At 49.4% G+C, this 17,481-nt stretch overlaps 4 protein-coding genes across 4 annotated transcripts; 3 read left to right on the top strand and 1 right to left on the bottom strand.

The window, feature by feature from the left end:
* Nucleotides 1-88: 88 nt before the first annotated feature.
* Nucleotides 89-9,575, top strand: BDV37DRAFT_289138 (acetyl-CoA synthetase-like protein; the record flags this gene model as incomplete). The annotated part of the gene is made up of 2 exons (XM_032088397.1): nt 89-586; nt 669-9,575. 2 exons carry the CDS (start codon nt 89-91, stop codon nt 9,573-9,575), a joined length of 9,405 nt encoding a protein of 3,134 aa, XP_031935088.1.
* Nucleotides 9,576-10,546: 971 nt separating this feature from the next.
* On the top strand, nt 10,547-11,929 carry BDV37DRAFT_291697 (kinase-like protein; the record flags this gene model as incomplete). The annotated part of the gene is made up of 5 exons (XM_032089005.1): nt 10,547-10,749; nt 10,806-11,125; nt 11,175-11,470; nt 11,524-11,686; nt 11,742-11,929. The coding sequence occupies 5 exons, from the start codon at nt 10,547-10,549 to the stop codon at nt 11,927-11,929; spliced, it is 1,170 nt and encodes a 389-aa protein (XP_031935089.1).
* Nucleotides 11,930-12,662: 733 nt separating this feature from the next.
* Nucleotides 12,663-13,503, bottom strand: BDV37DRAFT_276677 (uncharacterized protein; the record flags this gene model as incomplete). The annotated part of the gene is made up of 2 exons (XM_032085602.1): nt 12,663-13,298; nt 13,372-13,503. 2 exons carry the CDS (start codon nt 13,501-13,503, stop codon nt 12,663-12,665), a joined length of 768 nt encoding a protein of 255 aa, XP_031935090.1.
* Nucleotides 13,504-15,355: 1,852 nt separating this feature from the next.
* On the top strand, nt 15,356-17,230 carry BDV37DRAFT_48786 (uncharacterized protein). The gene is made up of 2 exons (XM_032090752.1): nt 15,356-15,396; nt 15,460-17,230. Exon 2 carries the CDS (start codon nt 15,732-15,734, stop codon nt 17,064-17,066), a length of 1,335 nt encoding a protein of 444 aa, XP_031935091.1. The 5' UTR covers nt 15,356-15,396; nt 15,460-15,731; the 3' UTR covers nt 17,067-17,230.
* The last annotated feature ends 251 nt before the right edge of the window (nt 17,231-17,481 follow it).

A 17,481-nucleotide genomic window follows, 5' to 3' on the forward strand; every position in this document is an offset into this window, starting at 1 on the left:
GGACTCCTGGCCATTCCAGTCGAGCGTGAAAATGCATTAGATGTGTCAAACGAACAAAGCGTGTCATCAATTCAATTGAGAACTCGAGATGGCTGAGAATTTCTGGCAGCAGACGTTTGCCGACCTCCAAACTTCTCCCTACCCTGTCTTCCCTGTCGTGGGGTATAAGCCTTGCATTGGGACTGTGATTGACCACGAGATTGACCAGATCGACTTTGGCACCAACCATGACCAGCCGTACACATTGTCCACCACGGTATATGCCGCCTGGGCGTTGCTCTTGGCTCAGTACGCCAACACCTCAGATGTGGTCTTTGGTACGAGGGTAGATGGCTTGCGGAATGATTTGAGTTGCTCCGAGGATGTTCAGCAAGGACAAGACGCTCTTCCACTACGAGTGCCAGTCAACTGGGAATGTGACCTCGATGACTGGTTGCAGGCCAATCAAGACCGAATAGCGGCCATGCAAGAAACTGATACACCCAGAACACTAGACCAAATTCGGGCTTGCAGTCAACAGACCAGGGAAGCCTGTGAATTTCGGACATCACTTATAGTGAGAGATACAGAACCAGAAGTGTATGAGGTATGCTGGATATGGTTTTCTGCCGATAATTGACCAATATCGCTTTTGACTCAGGTGGACGCTCACACACAATGATGGCTAGGGCACCCATCCATTCTCCATTGAACGAGCCCTTCATACGGATTTTCTCGCTCTCATCGTCGAGTTCTTCCCATCTACCCATCGCCGGACGTTATTACTACGGTTTCACATCGATGAGGCGGTACTAGATACCTATCAGACCGAACGCATGGTGCTTCAGCTCACACACCTCATCCGCCAACTGTGTAACCCCGCTCTAAGCCGGCAGAAACGGGTGGTGGGGGATCTGGATATCTTGTGTGATGAAGATAAAGCACTAATTTGGAAGTGGAACGGAAATATACCAAGGATGGCTAACACCTGTGTCACCGATCTCTTTGCGTATCAAGTTCAGAGGCGAGGAGATCATCCCGCCGTGCACGCATGGGATGGGTGTCTTACCTACGCTGAACTGGATGAAAGGTCAACCCGACTGGCCGGATGGCTATGTGAAAGTAAAATTGCAGGCCCGGGGCACATTGTACCCATTTGCTTCGATAAGACCTTGTGGACGACAATCACCCTCTTGGCCATCGCAAAGGCAGGCAGTACTTTCATCATGCTGGATCCTTATCAGCCGCTGGGTCGCTTGAAGAGTATAATGGAACAAATTCAATCACCCACGATACTGGCTAGGCATGACACCGTTCGTCTGGCTCAATCCTTAGCTGATAATGCTGTCATTGTGGATGATGAGCTTCTTCGATCAAGACACGAAATTCCTTCTTCCCTTCACAAAACACCCATTGCTCCATCCGACCACCTGTACATTGTCTTCACGTCAGGGAGCACGGGCACTCCCAAAGGCGTCATTATATCGCATGCCAATCTCTGTACGGCAGTCGGACACCAAGCGCGTGCACTCGGGTTTAACACGGGAGTTCGCACATTCGACTCCTCATCATACAGCTTCGACGCATACGTTTGCAACACCTTCCATACTCTCCTGACTGGGGGATGTTTGTGCGTGCCATCGGAGAGTGATCGCATGAATAACCTGCAATCGGTTCTACAGGCGATGGAGGTCGAATTTGCGCAGCTCACCCCTTCCACGTCCCGGCTTCTAGATCCGGGAAATCTACCACACCTGCGCACGTTGGTTCTGACGGGCGAGAAGATCAACCGCACCGTGCTCGAACCTTGGTTGGCAACAGCCGGACGGGTGCGCGTCATCAACGTCTATGGCCCCTCTGAGTGCACCATTATGTGTGCGGGCAACCGCAATATCAAGTGTCTTAAGGACGCAGAGAGCGTCGGTTTCGGGTTGGGCGCGAATCTGTGGATCGCTGATGTAAACAATATCCATCGTCTGGCTCCGATCGGCGCCATAGGGGAATTGCTGATTGATGGACCGATCATTGGTCAGGGATATCTCGGGGATGCGCAGAAGACCCGAGAGTCATTGGTTCAGATCCATGGAGGGTATTTGCCAGGCATCACATTGGCCCCAGACCGGCCCGTCTTCCGCACGCAAGATCTGGCGAGGTACAATGTAGATGGATCCATAACATTCATTGGTCGCGCCGATACGCAGATCAAAATCAACGGTCAAAGGGTAGAGATCGGGGAGGTGGAGTATCACCTTGGGCAATGTCTCCCCGAGGGAATGAACGCCGTCGTGGAAGCCGTAGAATGGCCATCGGGCCAAAAGCAATTGCTGGCATTTATTCACCTGCAAGAGGAGAAGAAACAGCAGTTGGTTCAGTGGATCCCGATGTGGGATGACCAATTGGCCGATCGGTTGCCTCGATTCATGATCCCTTCCGCGTATGTCCCTGTCTCTAGCATCCCGATGACGGCGACAGGGAAGACGGATCGTCGGGTGCTTCGACAGATGGCACTAGGGGCACCGGATCAGCTGCTCAGCGTGCATAACTTACCAGAACTGGTAGCAGGGGAGGCCTCAGTTAAAGACACAAACCGGCCCTTGACCAAAGTAGAAATGATTCTGGGATGGCTATGGGTGGAGGTACTGAACCTGGACAAAGATACCGCTCTTGCCCCAGGCGACAATTTCTTTGCCCGTGGAGGGGATTCACTCGCTGCAATGCGGCTTGTCCGCGCCTTGCATAGCGAAGGATGCAGCAGCATCAAAGTTGCAGATATTTTCCGACATCCACGCTTATGTGATATAGCAGTTGAGATGGAAAAGGGTGAATCGCGGCCATCCAATGCGACACCATCTCCAGCTAGTCCATTCTCCCTTTTGTTGGGTACAGCTCAAGATCCCCAGATAATGGGCCGGGTTCGTCTCGAGATCTGCCAGCTATGTGGGTGTGAGCCTTTCGAGATTGAAGACATTTTTCCATGCTCGCCAATTCAGGAAGAGATGGTCATCTTGGGTGCCCGCAATCCGCAAGACTTTGTTACACAGACCGTCTTCTCCTTACCCCAAGGGGTTGATATAAATAGGTTTCGGCGTGCCTGGGAGACTGTGACAATGTCGGCTCCCATCATCCGAACTCGCATCGTAGATACAAAGAAAACCATCGTGGGTGATACGGCAGTCAAATATGATCATGCCTTTTCTCAAGTCGTCGTGAGTGGTCAGGTGCCATGGACCCAATACTCCGACTTAAATCAGTGCTTGCAAGACGAACGAGGAAGAGGAACAGGGCTAGGCGAAGCACTCCTGCGCTTTGCAGTTGTTGATGAACCGAAGTCAGACGAAAAGCAGCTGTCCCCGCTCAAGGCGGTCTTGACTATGCATCATGCTATTTACGATGGATGGTCTATGGACCTCCTGGGCCGAAGCCTGGCGCGTGAGTATTACGGCTTAGGAGACCACAAGGTGCCAGATGATGGTTTGCTCCCATATCGGAACTTCATCCAGTACTTGAGCACCTCGGATGCAATAGAAGCCTCACGTTTCTGGTCGCGATATTTGAAAGACGTCCACCTCCGGCCATTCCCCGCGCTTCCGGCTCCAGACTACCGACCCTATGCTACGGCATTGCAGGAGCACAGTGTCTCCGGACTTAAGTGGAAAAGGGCTAGTGGTATCACCGCGAACACCATTGTCCAGACCGCTTGGGGGATGGTATTGTCCAAATATTCTGGCTCCAGCGAAGTGGTGTTTGGGACCACGTTGTTAGGTCGTCAGATACCCTTGGTCGGGATCGAACGAGTCGTAGGTCCTACCATTGCAACGGTCCCTGTGCGAGTTGTTATAGACTGGGATGACCAGAGTTCACTGGACCTACTCCAAACCATGCAGGAAGATGCGGCAGACATAATCCCATTCATGCATTACGGCATTAAGCGCATTCGCCAACTGGGCAATGACATGCGGCAAGCCTGTGACTTCCAGGCCTTCCTTGTCGTCCAGCCAGTGCCTCAACCACGATATTCAGGGACAGAAAAAGCCTTATTTGATCTGGGAGACGGGCAGGACGATATCCAAGCGTTCAACACCTATGCCATTATGGTTGATTGCGAGCTGACCAGCGATGGATTCCATCTTCGTGCCAGCTTTGATGAAAACCTGCTCGGGAAATACATAGTTCGACAAATGCTTCAAGATATGGAGCACGTTGTGTTATCTCTCATTACCGCCACCGAAAAACCCGTGATGTTACGGGAAATGGATATTGTGACTGATGAGGAACGGAAGGAGATCCGGAAGTTTAAGGAGCAGGACCACAATGCCCAGATGCTTGAAATCGAATCATCTATCAAGGCCTGTATACCAGACAATATACTAGACACCGCAGTCGAGATTATCGAGCTCCCTGGCCTCTCAAAACAGTTGGTAGCGCTTGTTTCTCCCATACAGACCGAGATACATTCCTCTCGGTTGAACGCCATGTTGGCCAACGTGATCCAGCTTCTTAATGACAGACTTCCTGCACACATGATACCCTCTAAGTTTCTTCCTCTTCCTAGAATACCAAAGCTGGCATCTGGGTTCGTTGATCGGGAAGAATTAAGGCACATCACACAGAGCACCCCCACTGTTCAGCTGGTAGATAGCTTTAGTCTACTGCGGGTCAGTCACGATGAGCCACCTGGTTCACCAGGCGAGGTTCTCTTGCAAAGTCTGTGGGCGTCTATATTAGCGGTGGATAGGTCCTTGATCAGCAGACGGGCCTCCTTCCTAGCCTTGGGTGGAGACTCTTTGGCAGCGATGCGGCTTGTGGCGGCTGCTCAGGAAGAAGGGTTTTCATTGACAGTGGCCGAAGTGTTGCGCACCCCTCGTCTGGCAGACATGGCAGACCGAGCACTCCGACCATTAGCAGAAACACCCACAATGCTACCCAAGCAGGTTGAGCCATTCTCCTTGCTTGGAAATGGTCTCAACAAGGAACTTCTGGCGAAGATCTGTCATCTCCAGCCTGGGGATATCGAAGACGCATATCCTTGCTCTCCCATCCAGGGTATGATGCTGGTACATTCTGCTCGACGGCCTGGAGAGTTCGTTTCACAGGGCCATATTCATCTTCCTGCCCACGTTGACGTTGCCCGACTAAAAGCAGCATGGTATGAGGTGATTTCTGCAACTTCAATCCTGCGTACCCGAATTGTAGAATTTGCCGAGCAAGGGCTGCTCCAGGTAGTAACGAACACTGCCCCCATATGGATCGAGTGCGATAGTCTGGGGAAGGTACCGTCACCGCCAGTTGGTCTTGGGGACCCCCTTCTCCGGTTTGCGCTCATCAAACCCCAACCTAGTCCTGGCACTAATGATGACGGCTCTGCGACCCTCATAATGACAATCCATCATGCCATCTACGATAGATGGTCTGCCTCCTTGGTCACGAAGATGGTGGAATCCATATACCGTGGGGAAGCACGTATGCAGCAACTTGTCCCCTACAGTCGGTTCATTCAATACCTTGAACGGCAAGTCGATGCAGAGCGTGGTCTTCAATTTTGGGAAACATATCTTTCAGACTGTATTGCACCACAGTTTCCTGCTCTTCCCAACCCTAAATATCAACCCACGACTACATCTACTCGGAAGCGGTCGATCAGCTCCCTCAAATGGCCCAACAACTTCACTCCGACAACCACATTGCGAGCGAGCTGGGCGATTTTGGTCTCACAGTACTGCAACTCGAGCGACATTTCCTTTGGGTCAGTTGTAATGGGCAGACAAGCACCACTTCCTGGTGTAGAGCGCATCGCCGGCCCGACTATTGCCACCGTTCCTATCCGGGTAGAAGTAAACTGGGCCTCATCAACTCTGCACACATTGCTCCAGGGAATTCAGTCATCCACAACTGACATGATTCCTTTCGAGCACTACGGGATTGGCCGAATACAACGACTAAACTCGATGGCCCAGCAAGCATGTCAATTTCAGTCACTGATGGTCGTCCAACCCGCAGAGGATGTAGATACAGATGGCAATACCATTCTTCGTTTGCAGCTAGGAGATGATGACTTCAAAGGAGGGACATACGCTCTTATCCTGCAATGTGTCCTGGATGGCCCATTGGCCTCCTCTTCAAACAACGTCTCAGTAACTTTGAGTTTTGACGAGCACGTCATTGATCCCTCCCAAGCGGAAAGAATGCTTGTGCAATTTGAGCAAGCTCTACGCGAGGTTTGCAGGCATGACGACGTTATAGATAAGATTTATCTTTCGCAGCTTCAACTCTTATCACGGTCCGACAGCCAACAGATATGGTCATGGAATGCCATGGTCCCGGAGAAAGTCGATGGACGAGTGGACCGGTTGATTGCTGAGAGAGTTGAGGCACAGCCTGATGCGCCGGCAATCTGTGCCTGGGATGGTGAGCTTTCCTACCGTGAAGTTTTCAGCAAGGCCCGCCTCTTGGCTTACTGGCTCGTTATTCACCAAGGCGTCGGGCCTGAAGTTTTGGTTCCCATTTGCTGTACCAAAAGTCTCTGGACACCTGTGGCTATTCTGGCAGTTATTATGGCAGGAGGGGTGGTGGTCACAATGGACCCTTTCCAAGCGGTGGAGCGCCTGCGCGCCATCACATCGCAGCTTAACCCACGGCTAATTCTGGCTTCGCCAGCGACCCAAGCCATCGCTCAGCAACTGTCTGCAGCCACGGTACACGTTGTCGATGAGCAAATGCTACAGGGTATACTGGACCCTGATCTCGCGGAGGACGGCTCATGGATCCCCGTCTTGTCGGGTGACAATGCTCTCTACGTGACATTTACTTCTGGTAGTACCGGAACGCCCAAAGGGGCTGTCATCACGCATGCCAACGTCTGCAGTGCAATGGTTCATCTAGGCCCATATACAGGATTAAATGAGACAGACCGAATATTGGATTTGGCGTCTTACAGTTTTGATATGGCCTGGTACGTCTTTCTTCACACATTCTATGCAGGCGGCTGTCTTTGCGTTCCGTCTGAGGATGATCGACGCAACAATATCCCACGGGCGATCCACAGCTTGCGTGTGAACCATCTCGACACCACCCCTTCCTTGGCCCGAACACTAGATCCCAAGTCACTGCCCATGATCAAGAAGATCGCTCTTGGAGGTGAAGCGCTCCAGATGGACGATATCACCAGATGGGGCTCCGATGTTGAAATTCGCAACTCGTACGGACCCTCTGAGTGCACAATGTCTAGCACGCTTTCTCGCTATGGGGAGGATTTCACCACCACTGTCAACATTGGCCCTCCGCGAGGACTAAATGCTTGGGTCACCAGCTGCCTTCAGCCCAACAGATTGGTACCAATCGGAGCCATCGGTGAGCTAGTGCTTGAGGGTCCCTTAGTAGGACGAGGATACCTCAATAATCCAGCTAAAACAGCTAGCGCGTTTATTTCCAACCCTGCATGGTTGCGAGATGGAAATGGAGTCCTTGTTTCCCGCCCTCAAAGTCGGTTTTACCGCACAGGAGACTTGGTGACGTGCGACAGTGAGGGTAGACTAACATATGTAGCCCGAGTAGACACGCAAGTGAAGCTGCGTGGACAGCGTTTGGAGCTGGAAGAAGTCGAATACCACGCGCGCAGACTATTAGACACTTTACCATATACCGTTGCGGCCGAGGTTGTCGAGATCTCGACCTTGCAAAATCCAGATCAGAAATCACAGCGACTGATGATGTTTTTTTCAACCACCGAGAAGAATGATGGCAACCAAGGCTCTTCGCCAGTGGAACCAGTACCGTTATCATCGGTCATAGCAAACGACCTCACCAGAAGGCTCACCGAAATTCTCCCTCGATATATGGTTCCAACAGAATTTATCCTATTGCCACAGATTCCTCTGTCGTCTGCAGGTAAGGTCGATCGCAAGAAGCTGCGTATTATCGGGGCACGCATCCACTGGGATGCCAGGACCCAGAAGGGCCCCATTGCAGAACCCCAAACCGAATGTGAGAGAGCACTGAGAGTGCTCTGGTCGGACGTCTTGAAAATATCAACGGATCTGATCAGCCGCCAAGATAGCTTCTTCGAACTGGGCGGCGACTCCCTTACTGCTATTCGGCTGGTCGGGGCTGCCCGCGCCAAAGATCTGCCTCTGTCAGTCGCTACTATCTTTCAGTATCCTCGTCTCGACGAAATGGCATGCCAGATCGCTCTGATGACAGAGGATAATGTGCAGGCTAGTAGCTATTTGTCTCCACTAGCACTAGACCTTCCAGACGTCTCAGAGATCGCAAAAGCCTTGTCTACTACGGATAAAATGATAGCCGATATCCTTCCTGTCACAGACTTTCAACGATATACTATTCGCTGTGCTCTCCAAAGTCCTCGCACGGAGTGGAACTATTTCACTATGTCCTTCAAAGGACTTTCAGTCACTACGAAGCTAAAAAACGTCTGTCAGCAACTCGTTTCCTCTATCGAGATCCTCCGGTGTGTTTTTCTGCCGCATAACGGCGATGGAGATTACCTCCAGGTTGTCCTCCGCAGCTTCGACCCTGATATCGCTGTTCATACTGTCAGGGATGAGCCCGTGGACCAGGTATGCGAAGCGATTTGCATGAATGACCTCGTTATGGAAGTGGCCCCGGGTTCGCCCTTCGTGAATTTCTTCATTCTTGAATCGGAACAGAGTCAACAAACGCGGCTGGTGATAGGGCTTTCCCACGCCCTTTACGACGGGATTTCTCTGCGCCATATGGCCGAGTGTATCAGCGCCCTATACCACGATCGACCTATGCCCCCGGTATCCGACTTTTCCACCTTCATGAAGCTCTCACCGCCACCCGCTGCCTTCGCCCACTGGCGTGCCCAGCTGCAGGGTGCCCCGGCTCCTACCTCAGCAATCTCAAATCAAGCGCCGGCAACATTGCAACCTGGTCCCCGAACCCAAATGCACCAAACGGTGCACTTCTCACATGAAACCTCAAAGGACAAATTTACTGTTGCTACCATTTTCACAGCCGCATGGGGCATTGCTCTCGCTCGCACAGCGGGGCTGAATGACATAGTCTTCGGTCGCGGAGTATCAGGGCGCACAGTGGTACCGTCTTCCGGTGACGATATGGAGACTGTTGTCGGACCGTGTCTGAATCTTGCCCCCGTGAGGATCCAATTACCTGAGCAGAGCAGCCCGGCCGCGGCCAGCAAAGCGGTGACGGATTACAGAATCGTGGAATCGCTGCAGTCCCAATTCAATCAGTCGGTGGCTTATGAAGCCATCGGGCTATCAGAGATTGTCAAAAATTGCACGGATTGGCCGCGAGATGTGTCGGATTATGGGTCTGTCTTTTATTTTCAGAACTTTGAGAACCATTCCCAGATCCAGACAGCCGATCACGATGTTCCCCTCATCCCGATCAAGCTGAACCGCGCAGATCCTCCAGAGCCGCCAAGGCTGAATGTATGGCCCCGTGGTGGGGGAGAATACCTTTTAGAACTCTTGGTACATGAGGGAAACGCAGCGAAGAGGGAAGTCTGGGCCAAGGTACTGGATCGCATGGTGCGGTGGTTAGCTGATGCCGAGGACTTCTTCGGTAGAGAGAGGCAAGGTATTTCCATATAGGACAATGGGGGCTCTCAGTGATAACTACCCTACAATATCTACCGTGATGTACATAGGCCCGGTATAAGTGAAGTCAATTGATATTGGGAACGCTGATAATAGACCAGAGTGCTCTTCCTTTTTCTCTTTCTTCTCAGTTGCTTTACTGAAACGAGTGTATGAACATTCTTCGTGCAGTACCCCAGAGAAAAGACTGCAGAAAGCGGTCCAATAGTTGCTGACCTTAGGTATTCTTACTCTTCCCTTTCAAGTTTTCTTAGCCATTACGCCTATTTCATCCAACTCCTGCAATATTGTCGTTTGGGTTTGGGTGCACCGACTCTACTCGTCTGATAATATTCCACACTTGATGGAGAACTCCAATGTCGACAACCCCCCTTTCAGCTGCTCCCCAACGGCAGATGTGCCTCTGAGCTGGTCGGGGGTGGATAATCCCAATTTCTCGATGCTTGGTCAGTTACTAGAGTTGCCATTTGACAACCTGGGCTTTGAATGTATTGAAGAACCATTGTACCCTTGTAGGCAAATGGCCTGAGTGTTGTGAAGGGTGACCTTTTGGCCTAGTTGGAATGGACTTACTTGGACATGCGTTCTTACTAACAGAGTACAAGATTATTATAATTAGACCTAATTGGTTGACACAATAGTGTATAGTGAATAGTAAATATTGTTAAATGTTATAGTTGTCTGGAAGCCGCGCAGGCCAATCAAGCAAGGGATTATGCGAAATACGCCTATCACTTTAAGGCAAATAGGGCGGGTAGCCGCGGTTTTCACGGACAGCCAGTCACCTCTGTATGGCCACGGAACACCTAGTAGTTGTTTCATTTATTTTCAACAAAAAGCCGGTCATGGGCCGGCTGTTGTATAACACAGTTTTCTGCGCTGGCAGATACCTAGCTTCACCACTGAGACACCCACCATTCAATTTCTTTTCCCTCTCCCAGCGCAGGAAGATTGCCACGGTTCCAATGTCGCAACCACGCGTATTTCCTGACTCGGGATTCTATCGCTTAGATTCGACTGCCAGATTCGAGGAAGAAACTCTTCCTGGTTATTTAGAGGAACGCTACTACCCAGTTCACATTGGTGAAGTTTTCAAATCCAGATATCAGGTTATTACTAAACTCGGCTTTGGCTCATCGTCGACCGTATGGCTATGTCGGGACCTTCAGTACGTGTGCAAAATAAGTAATCAAGTATCTGAGATATCCACTGATCTATCCAAAGTCATCGGTGTTATATGGTCATGAAAGTGCATGTTCGAACTAAACGACAGCTCCCCGAGGTAATGATTTCGAAACACCTACAAGCCATGCAGAGCACTCATGGCGGTGAACAATATGTCCGGCTTATTCTTGACGCGTTTGAGATTCCCGGGCCGTACGGAGTGCATCCATGTCTCCTGTATAAGCCTGCTGGTATCGACATACGTGACTATATGCACTGTCTTGAGGGAGATAGCTTACCGGAAAATCTCCTTCGGCCTGCCCTGCGGTTTGTACTGATTGCCCTGGATAACCTCCACCAAGCAAATATCATCCATACAGGTGAGTAATAACTCTAGCAAAGTTTATAGGTCCTATTAATTCATCCTAGACGTCCAACCGAACAATGTCCTTTTAGGCATCGAAGACGACTCTATCCTTGCAGAAATGGAAGAGGATGAAATCTCGAATCCCTGCCCGCGAAAACAACTCCCTGATCGTACTATCTATGCCACTCGTGCAATGCCTTTGACAAGCGGCGAGCCAATGCTCGCCGATCTTGGAGAGGCACGACTTGCTGAAGGGAAGCAAACCGGTCTCATTATGCCCAGTGTATATAGGGCCCCAGAAGTATTGTTAGGTATGGATTGGGATAATAAGGTCGATATATTGGGCTTGGGGCAGATGGTAAGGCCATTTATCCACTGTGTTATCATAGCTAATAATCATGTTCTTCGCAGGCATGGACGCTGTTTGAGCAAGGACATCTTTTCGGAACCGTCAGCCTTGAGACTGAGACCGAGAAAGCTCAGCGTATGGCGGAAATGATTTCTCTTTTAGGACCGCCCCCTGTTGAGTTCCTGAGAAGAAGCAAAGAAAGTCTCAGGTTTTGGGACGAGAATGGTGGGTGAAAGTTGACCACTTTTTAGATATTCCGAATAACTCACCTAAGTTGCAGGTAACTGGAAGGGCTCTGTAGAAATCCCAGAGCAATCTCTTGAAAACCGTGAATCCAGGCTTGAGACAGATAGTAGTCAAGCGCCGTTCCTCCGGTTCTTACGAAAGGCTCTGCGGTGGCTACCGGAAGAAAGACCAACCGCGAAGGAGCTTTTACTAGACGAGTGGCTGAGAGGAGATGATTACTAGATTCTAATGCATGTAACTGCAGTATATATCTTTCCATAATATATGGGTTTTAAAAAATACAGATTATTTCAAGAGTGTAATCTACAGCACGACAAGGCTCCACTAAATAAGAGACTGACACAGTACTTCAAGATCCTCCAATTTCTCACAGGGTAGTTACACTGTGTAGAGCAGGCTCCGATCTAACCTCTTCCGCGAGAGAAATAACGGCAAATAATCAGCGTATCTGGTTCACTCTTCGGGCTGTGGTTCTGATAGTATTGCCTCTTAGCGCCAATGTACCATGATCTTCCTCTTCCTATCTGCAATGGAAGTATCACTTATCTACTAAAAATAGTTGGAGCTAGAGGAGCAGTATGGAATTGTAACCATTAACGGTGCCCTCTAGGCGCCCTACCACCTCTTTGATTGCCGCGCGCTATTTATTGGAAACGAACGTTGAATATATGCAAAAGTTCAAAACTGAAACCTGGGCATTTGTGCACTCTTCTATGGATGAACCTGCATCGGTGAAATAACCCCCGAAATGAATGTTACCTTCTCGAACAGTGATCTGCTTATTTCAGCCTCGGTGCAATCCTGAGCCCCGATAGAACATCGCTTCCCTGAGGATTGCCAATCCCTCTTGTTTCCCTGTACGAATCTAAAAGTAGGACATCATATTCAATTGCCTTGCTGAAATATTTAACTAGCACGAACACACCATCTCGTTGTAGCTGAATGAGAATCATTGTTAAATAGGATTCCCCCTCATATCTACTGGCATTTCTTTTCCTGAGCCGAGGCGTTTTGTAACGCGTCGATCAATGGGACCGAAATTTGCCTCATGAATTCGACCAAAGTTATGACTATACCATTCGACTGCCTGTTTATCCGGGCAATGATCGATGATATCGTTATCAACCTCTAGGTATCCTGTCATCAGAGATACCCAGGCTCTCAGTGACTCGCCCCACGCAGAAAAACCAGTGTTTGTTTCTTCATCGATCGCAGCCTTCACAAAGCTTTCCACTAGTGCCTGTTCTAAGGGGTAGTGCAAATTGCCGTAGGTTTCGAATCGCTCTGTATCTCGTATCTCGACCGAAAAGCGGGGGATTTCGTCTCGAAAAATATGTGCAAAGGAGTTCGGAAATAGATACAACTGCAAGCCCTTTTCTGGATCACCTTGTGGATAATCAAATACGGCACAAGACTGATCCAAGCGTTGGTAGCCAGCATTGATTTCCTCCATCATCTGCTGTGGGTTGGGATGATTCTCCATAATTTCGGGGGCAGGGGTGCGATTTGGAACATTTCGATTGAATCCTGCGCCCTCAAGCTTTTCAATGGCAGCGGTGTAGTCATTGTCCTGCACCACAACCATAGAGGCCTACAGGGATAGGAAAATGGTTAGCAGGCGCAAAGGATACGTTCACCGTTTTACTTCTCAGGTTGCATATTACCCCAATGGCGATGGGGACGCCCAGATAGCACATTGCGAGCCCGCCCCAAGGAATCACAGTGAGAGGTTGAAGTGTTTCGCTAAGTCTCTTTGAGAACCTGTCGGGCTCAGTCTCTCTCGGGCGCCGAAACATAGCTGTAGTGGGAAACCTGGTTCTGTCTATCTTGTCTCGAGGAGCGGATATGATGTTTTCTGCGGAACAAAGAAAATATATGTTGATCACGGAAGAGGAGGTAAGGACAATGGCAGATTGTAAAAGGCTCGCGGCGTAGATTGGGACATTAAGAAGAGGTTGATCAGCTCGCATGTCAATTCCTATAGATTTAACTCTTGGAATTTATCTGAATGACCCATAGGGTTTGTATGGAGTAATCCCTGTGGATCAAATCTAATTTGATCAAGATTGACGGTGAAAGTGCCGAAAAGTCCCCTTGTTTGTGATGTTCTAGTCCAACAGCGGGTACCCTGCTCACAACCAAATGAACCTCAGTATGGATACAAATACTAAATTAGCCCTAATTTAGTGATTCTTCATCTCTAGTTAACTTTTAACATAATCCACGGGCGAGTGGCTATCCCGGGCGAGCGGTTACGTTAACTAATTTCAACCACACTTAAAGAATCTATATATTTCAACCACCAACTATGCCACCAAAAGTAGCCAGAAAGTTAAAAGATTCTATTAAATAAGAAGATAAAATTCTACTAGCAATTTCAACTATTAAAAAATAAGAAATTCGCACTATAGCTGAAGTAGCACGTATCTATAATATTTTATATATTATTTTTCGAAGACATTTAAATAGCTATACTTTTCAAGCCGAAACGCGCGCTAATAGCTATAAATTAACTTAAAATAAGAAGAATTTACTAGTACACTGGATTCTATCGCTAGATTAGTGTAGAGTACCTTCTCGACCTACTCATATACGAGAAATAGCTAATATCTTATTTTTAAAATGTGGTTTTACTGATACGCCTACTACTGTTAATAAAAATTGGATATATACTTTTATTAAATACCATAAGAAATTAAAAACTTAATTTTTACGCCGCTATAACTATCAGCGCGTTAAATATAAAAATCTTAAATTTTTATATATATAGTTTAAGCGCGTATAAATTATTATAATATAATATAGTATCCGTTGACACGGTTAGCGGGGCGCTGAAAACGGCTCCCATTGCACGGTTCATCTGCCACCCGCCACCGCCTGCTACCGGCGGATATGTTCCTACCTCTTGCGGTATAGTACTCGCCACTTTGGGAATCGCGTTGCTCTCTCGCCGCTTTTGCGGGCTTCCCCCGCCGCCTAATACAATCCGCGGCATCTATATAAGCCTGACACCTCTCCTTCAAACGACGACGCACTTTGTCTTTCGCTTTCTCCCCTGCTGTCCCCTCGCCCCCAATGCACTGCCCCCTTGTGAGGGTGCCGCGTTATCCGATGATTGCCCTTTTTCGGTATGATGTCGTCCCACTTCCCACTCTCCTCTTTTCGCCCTTTTCAGCTACGGAGTCGCCGACGGGTCATCTGATGGAATTGAGGCATTTTTAGCAGTCGATTCATTGGCATTTGGGTTAACCATGGCGCCTCTGACACTGTTCTCCTGCTTAGCTACTGGGATCTTACTGCCGGCATGGATTTTGCCTCAGCGTGTGCGAGTTGATCGGTGATTTTGACCTTTGATTTTCCCGGTCTCTTCCCCCGTCTCCTCTCCGGTCTTTTCTTTTCTTCTTTCGTTGTTTTCGAGTTCTGCTTCCTCTGTTCTGCATTTTTTATTATTGATACCTTGCGTCAAGCCTCATGATCACTGTATGCACAGATTTTTGGGATTCTGGACAGGGAAAAGGGCCACCGCTCATCCACATACCTGGGATGGCCAGTATCCTTAGGCTCGGGTGACCTAGGTTGCGTCTCCTCCTCTCAAAGCTGTGCATTGACCCACGATCTGATTCTCTTTACGTGCTCTCGCCTTGTTTTACCAGCCAATAGCGAAATTGCCGCATTTCTTGTATTGAAGTGTATGTCTTTGTCTCTTGACATGTGAGACCTGGAGCTGGCATGACCGTATGCTATTGGCGTAGGGCACCGGATGTCAGCCTACAAGCGACACTTTCGATGAAGATGGAAACATCGGCGGTGGTCCCCCCGCGCGGCCGGTAAGATTGGAGGATTGGAGGAATGGTCGAGTCGACGCGCCGAGAGCACATATAAAGAGGCCAGTCAAAGCTGCAAAGAGTTGCCGGTATTGTGATTTATTTCTTGGCACCTACAGTCTTCCTTTCAATTTCCATTCCATCTTCCTGTTGCTGTCTCCCCAACGCCTTTCCTGCCGAAATACCTCATTTTCTGTAACATGTTCCCTACATTCCACATAAACAACTTCAAGCCGTGGGCTCCCCCTCACACTAAACCATTCCCACCCCATAAATCCCTCACTTCGCGCGCTCCGCGCACTCCCATACCCACCCCAAAACTCGATACCCCCCCTCCCTACAAGCCTCGTCATGATTCCTTTCCAAGCACTTTGCCCACTCCCAAACATTGCCTCCCAGCGCGGCCACCGGCCGAAGTTTGCTTGCGTATCAGTGCAGACACTCGGCCGTGTACGTTGAACTCCCAACCTCCACTAAGGGAGTGTTCTATACCGCTGCCGAACACGCTATCTTCGAAAATCCCCGAGCACGGCACAATATCTACATGCTATCCAGTAGATCGCACATCAAATTCGGATCCAATTCCACCCTGTTATCTCGAAGATATCACGGATGCTCCAATCGAGCCACCGTTCCTTCCGGAAGACACCGCAGGGGTTGGCCAATCTTCACCCAGCACTAGCTCAGAGGATAGCTTGGAAGAGTTCAGCTTTCCAGGTCTACAGAGCAATATTCCCATTGACCCAGTGATCCTTGCCGACAATAAGCCTTGGGAGGAGGAGGCTAGCGGCCTTCACCAACATATCCAGCAATGTGATGATCTTATGTTTCCAGAGACAATTTGTCCATATCCTGAACCTCCAACTCTTTGCGACACACCCGATCAACTCCGGAGTCCCAGCAAAGACCCCGGCAGCCAGGGTGGTAATACTAAAACAAGCGACCACCCTCGCACCCAGGGGCATCGACAATTGAATTCTTCCAATCACAACAGTGAAGCCGACACATCTTGCTCTAACGACACAAGTGAGAACCTCCATGGCGAACAGTCTAAAAAACATAAGCGAAAGACACAGCGATCGGGATCGGGAGGAAGAGCTGCCAAACGGATTCGACTTCCTCTCCGATTACCAACAAGGGAGCATTCCTTCACCGGCCTTCGTTCTCATTTCTTATCTCTACCACTTGATGAACGTTTGCAGTTCCTCTCTTGGCTTTTCGAAGGTGCTTTGCCACGTTGTATGTCAGACTATTCTCTCACAGTATCTGAACAAGAAGATGCGCGGGCAGCCAGTCACTCTACTCTCCCTGACGTGATTGAGCAAGCGCCGCGGGGTAGCATGGAGGTAATAGAAAACTCGAGAAAGGGTATTAAATGGTCCCCGGAGGAGGACACTCTTCTGCTGAAGCTGAAGAAGTATGAGAAGCGGTCTTGGAAAGAGATCGAGAGGTTATTCTCCGAGGAATACCCAGGGAGAAGTCTTGGCGCGATCCAGGTGCACTGGAGTACGACCTTCAGGAGAAAAGAGGATTAATACTTCGCGGGAAAGGTGATAGTATATTGGCATTCTGAACGATGTACAAGCCACATGCAAACCTCTCCTTAGAGCCTAGTACGGACGATGAGGATAACCGTGCTTGACTACTCTGGCTCAAACTGGCGACCTAGGCAGCATCATCACCCGGGTGTGTACTTTGTCTTCCAGCGGCTATTACGCAAAGTGCCCGGAATGACAACACGGTTTGTCCAGGCGAGAAGTCGCGAAACACTCCAAACATCGGAGCCAGGCATCTCAAGTTCAATATTCCAAGATACACAGTGAATCTGTGGGTAAGCTTTAAGAGACGACGTCTTATTTATTCATGCGAGGGACACCCACGTCCTCAACTACCACTGGAGAATATGTTGGCTTTGTCGTCGCCCTGGAAGTTAAACATTTGAAGGGCAGT

The sequence above is a fragment of the Aspergillus pseudonomiae genome, assembly GCF_009193645.1.
Source record: "Aspergillus pseudonomiae strain CBS 119388 unplaced genomic scaffold BDV37scaffold_142, whole genome shotgun sequence".
In the NCBI taxonomy this organism is placed as follows: domain Eukaryota; kingdom Fungi; phylum Ascomycota; class Eurotiomycetes; order Eurotiales; family Aspergillaceae; genus Aspergillus; species Aspergillus pseudonomiae.

What these genes read in the sequence shown, in the direction of transcription:
- BDV37DRAFT_48786 (XM_032090752.1), top strand. Translation starts at nt 15,732, where the DNA reads ATGTTCCCTACATTCCACATAAACAACTTCAAGCCGTGGGCTCCCCCT.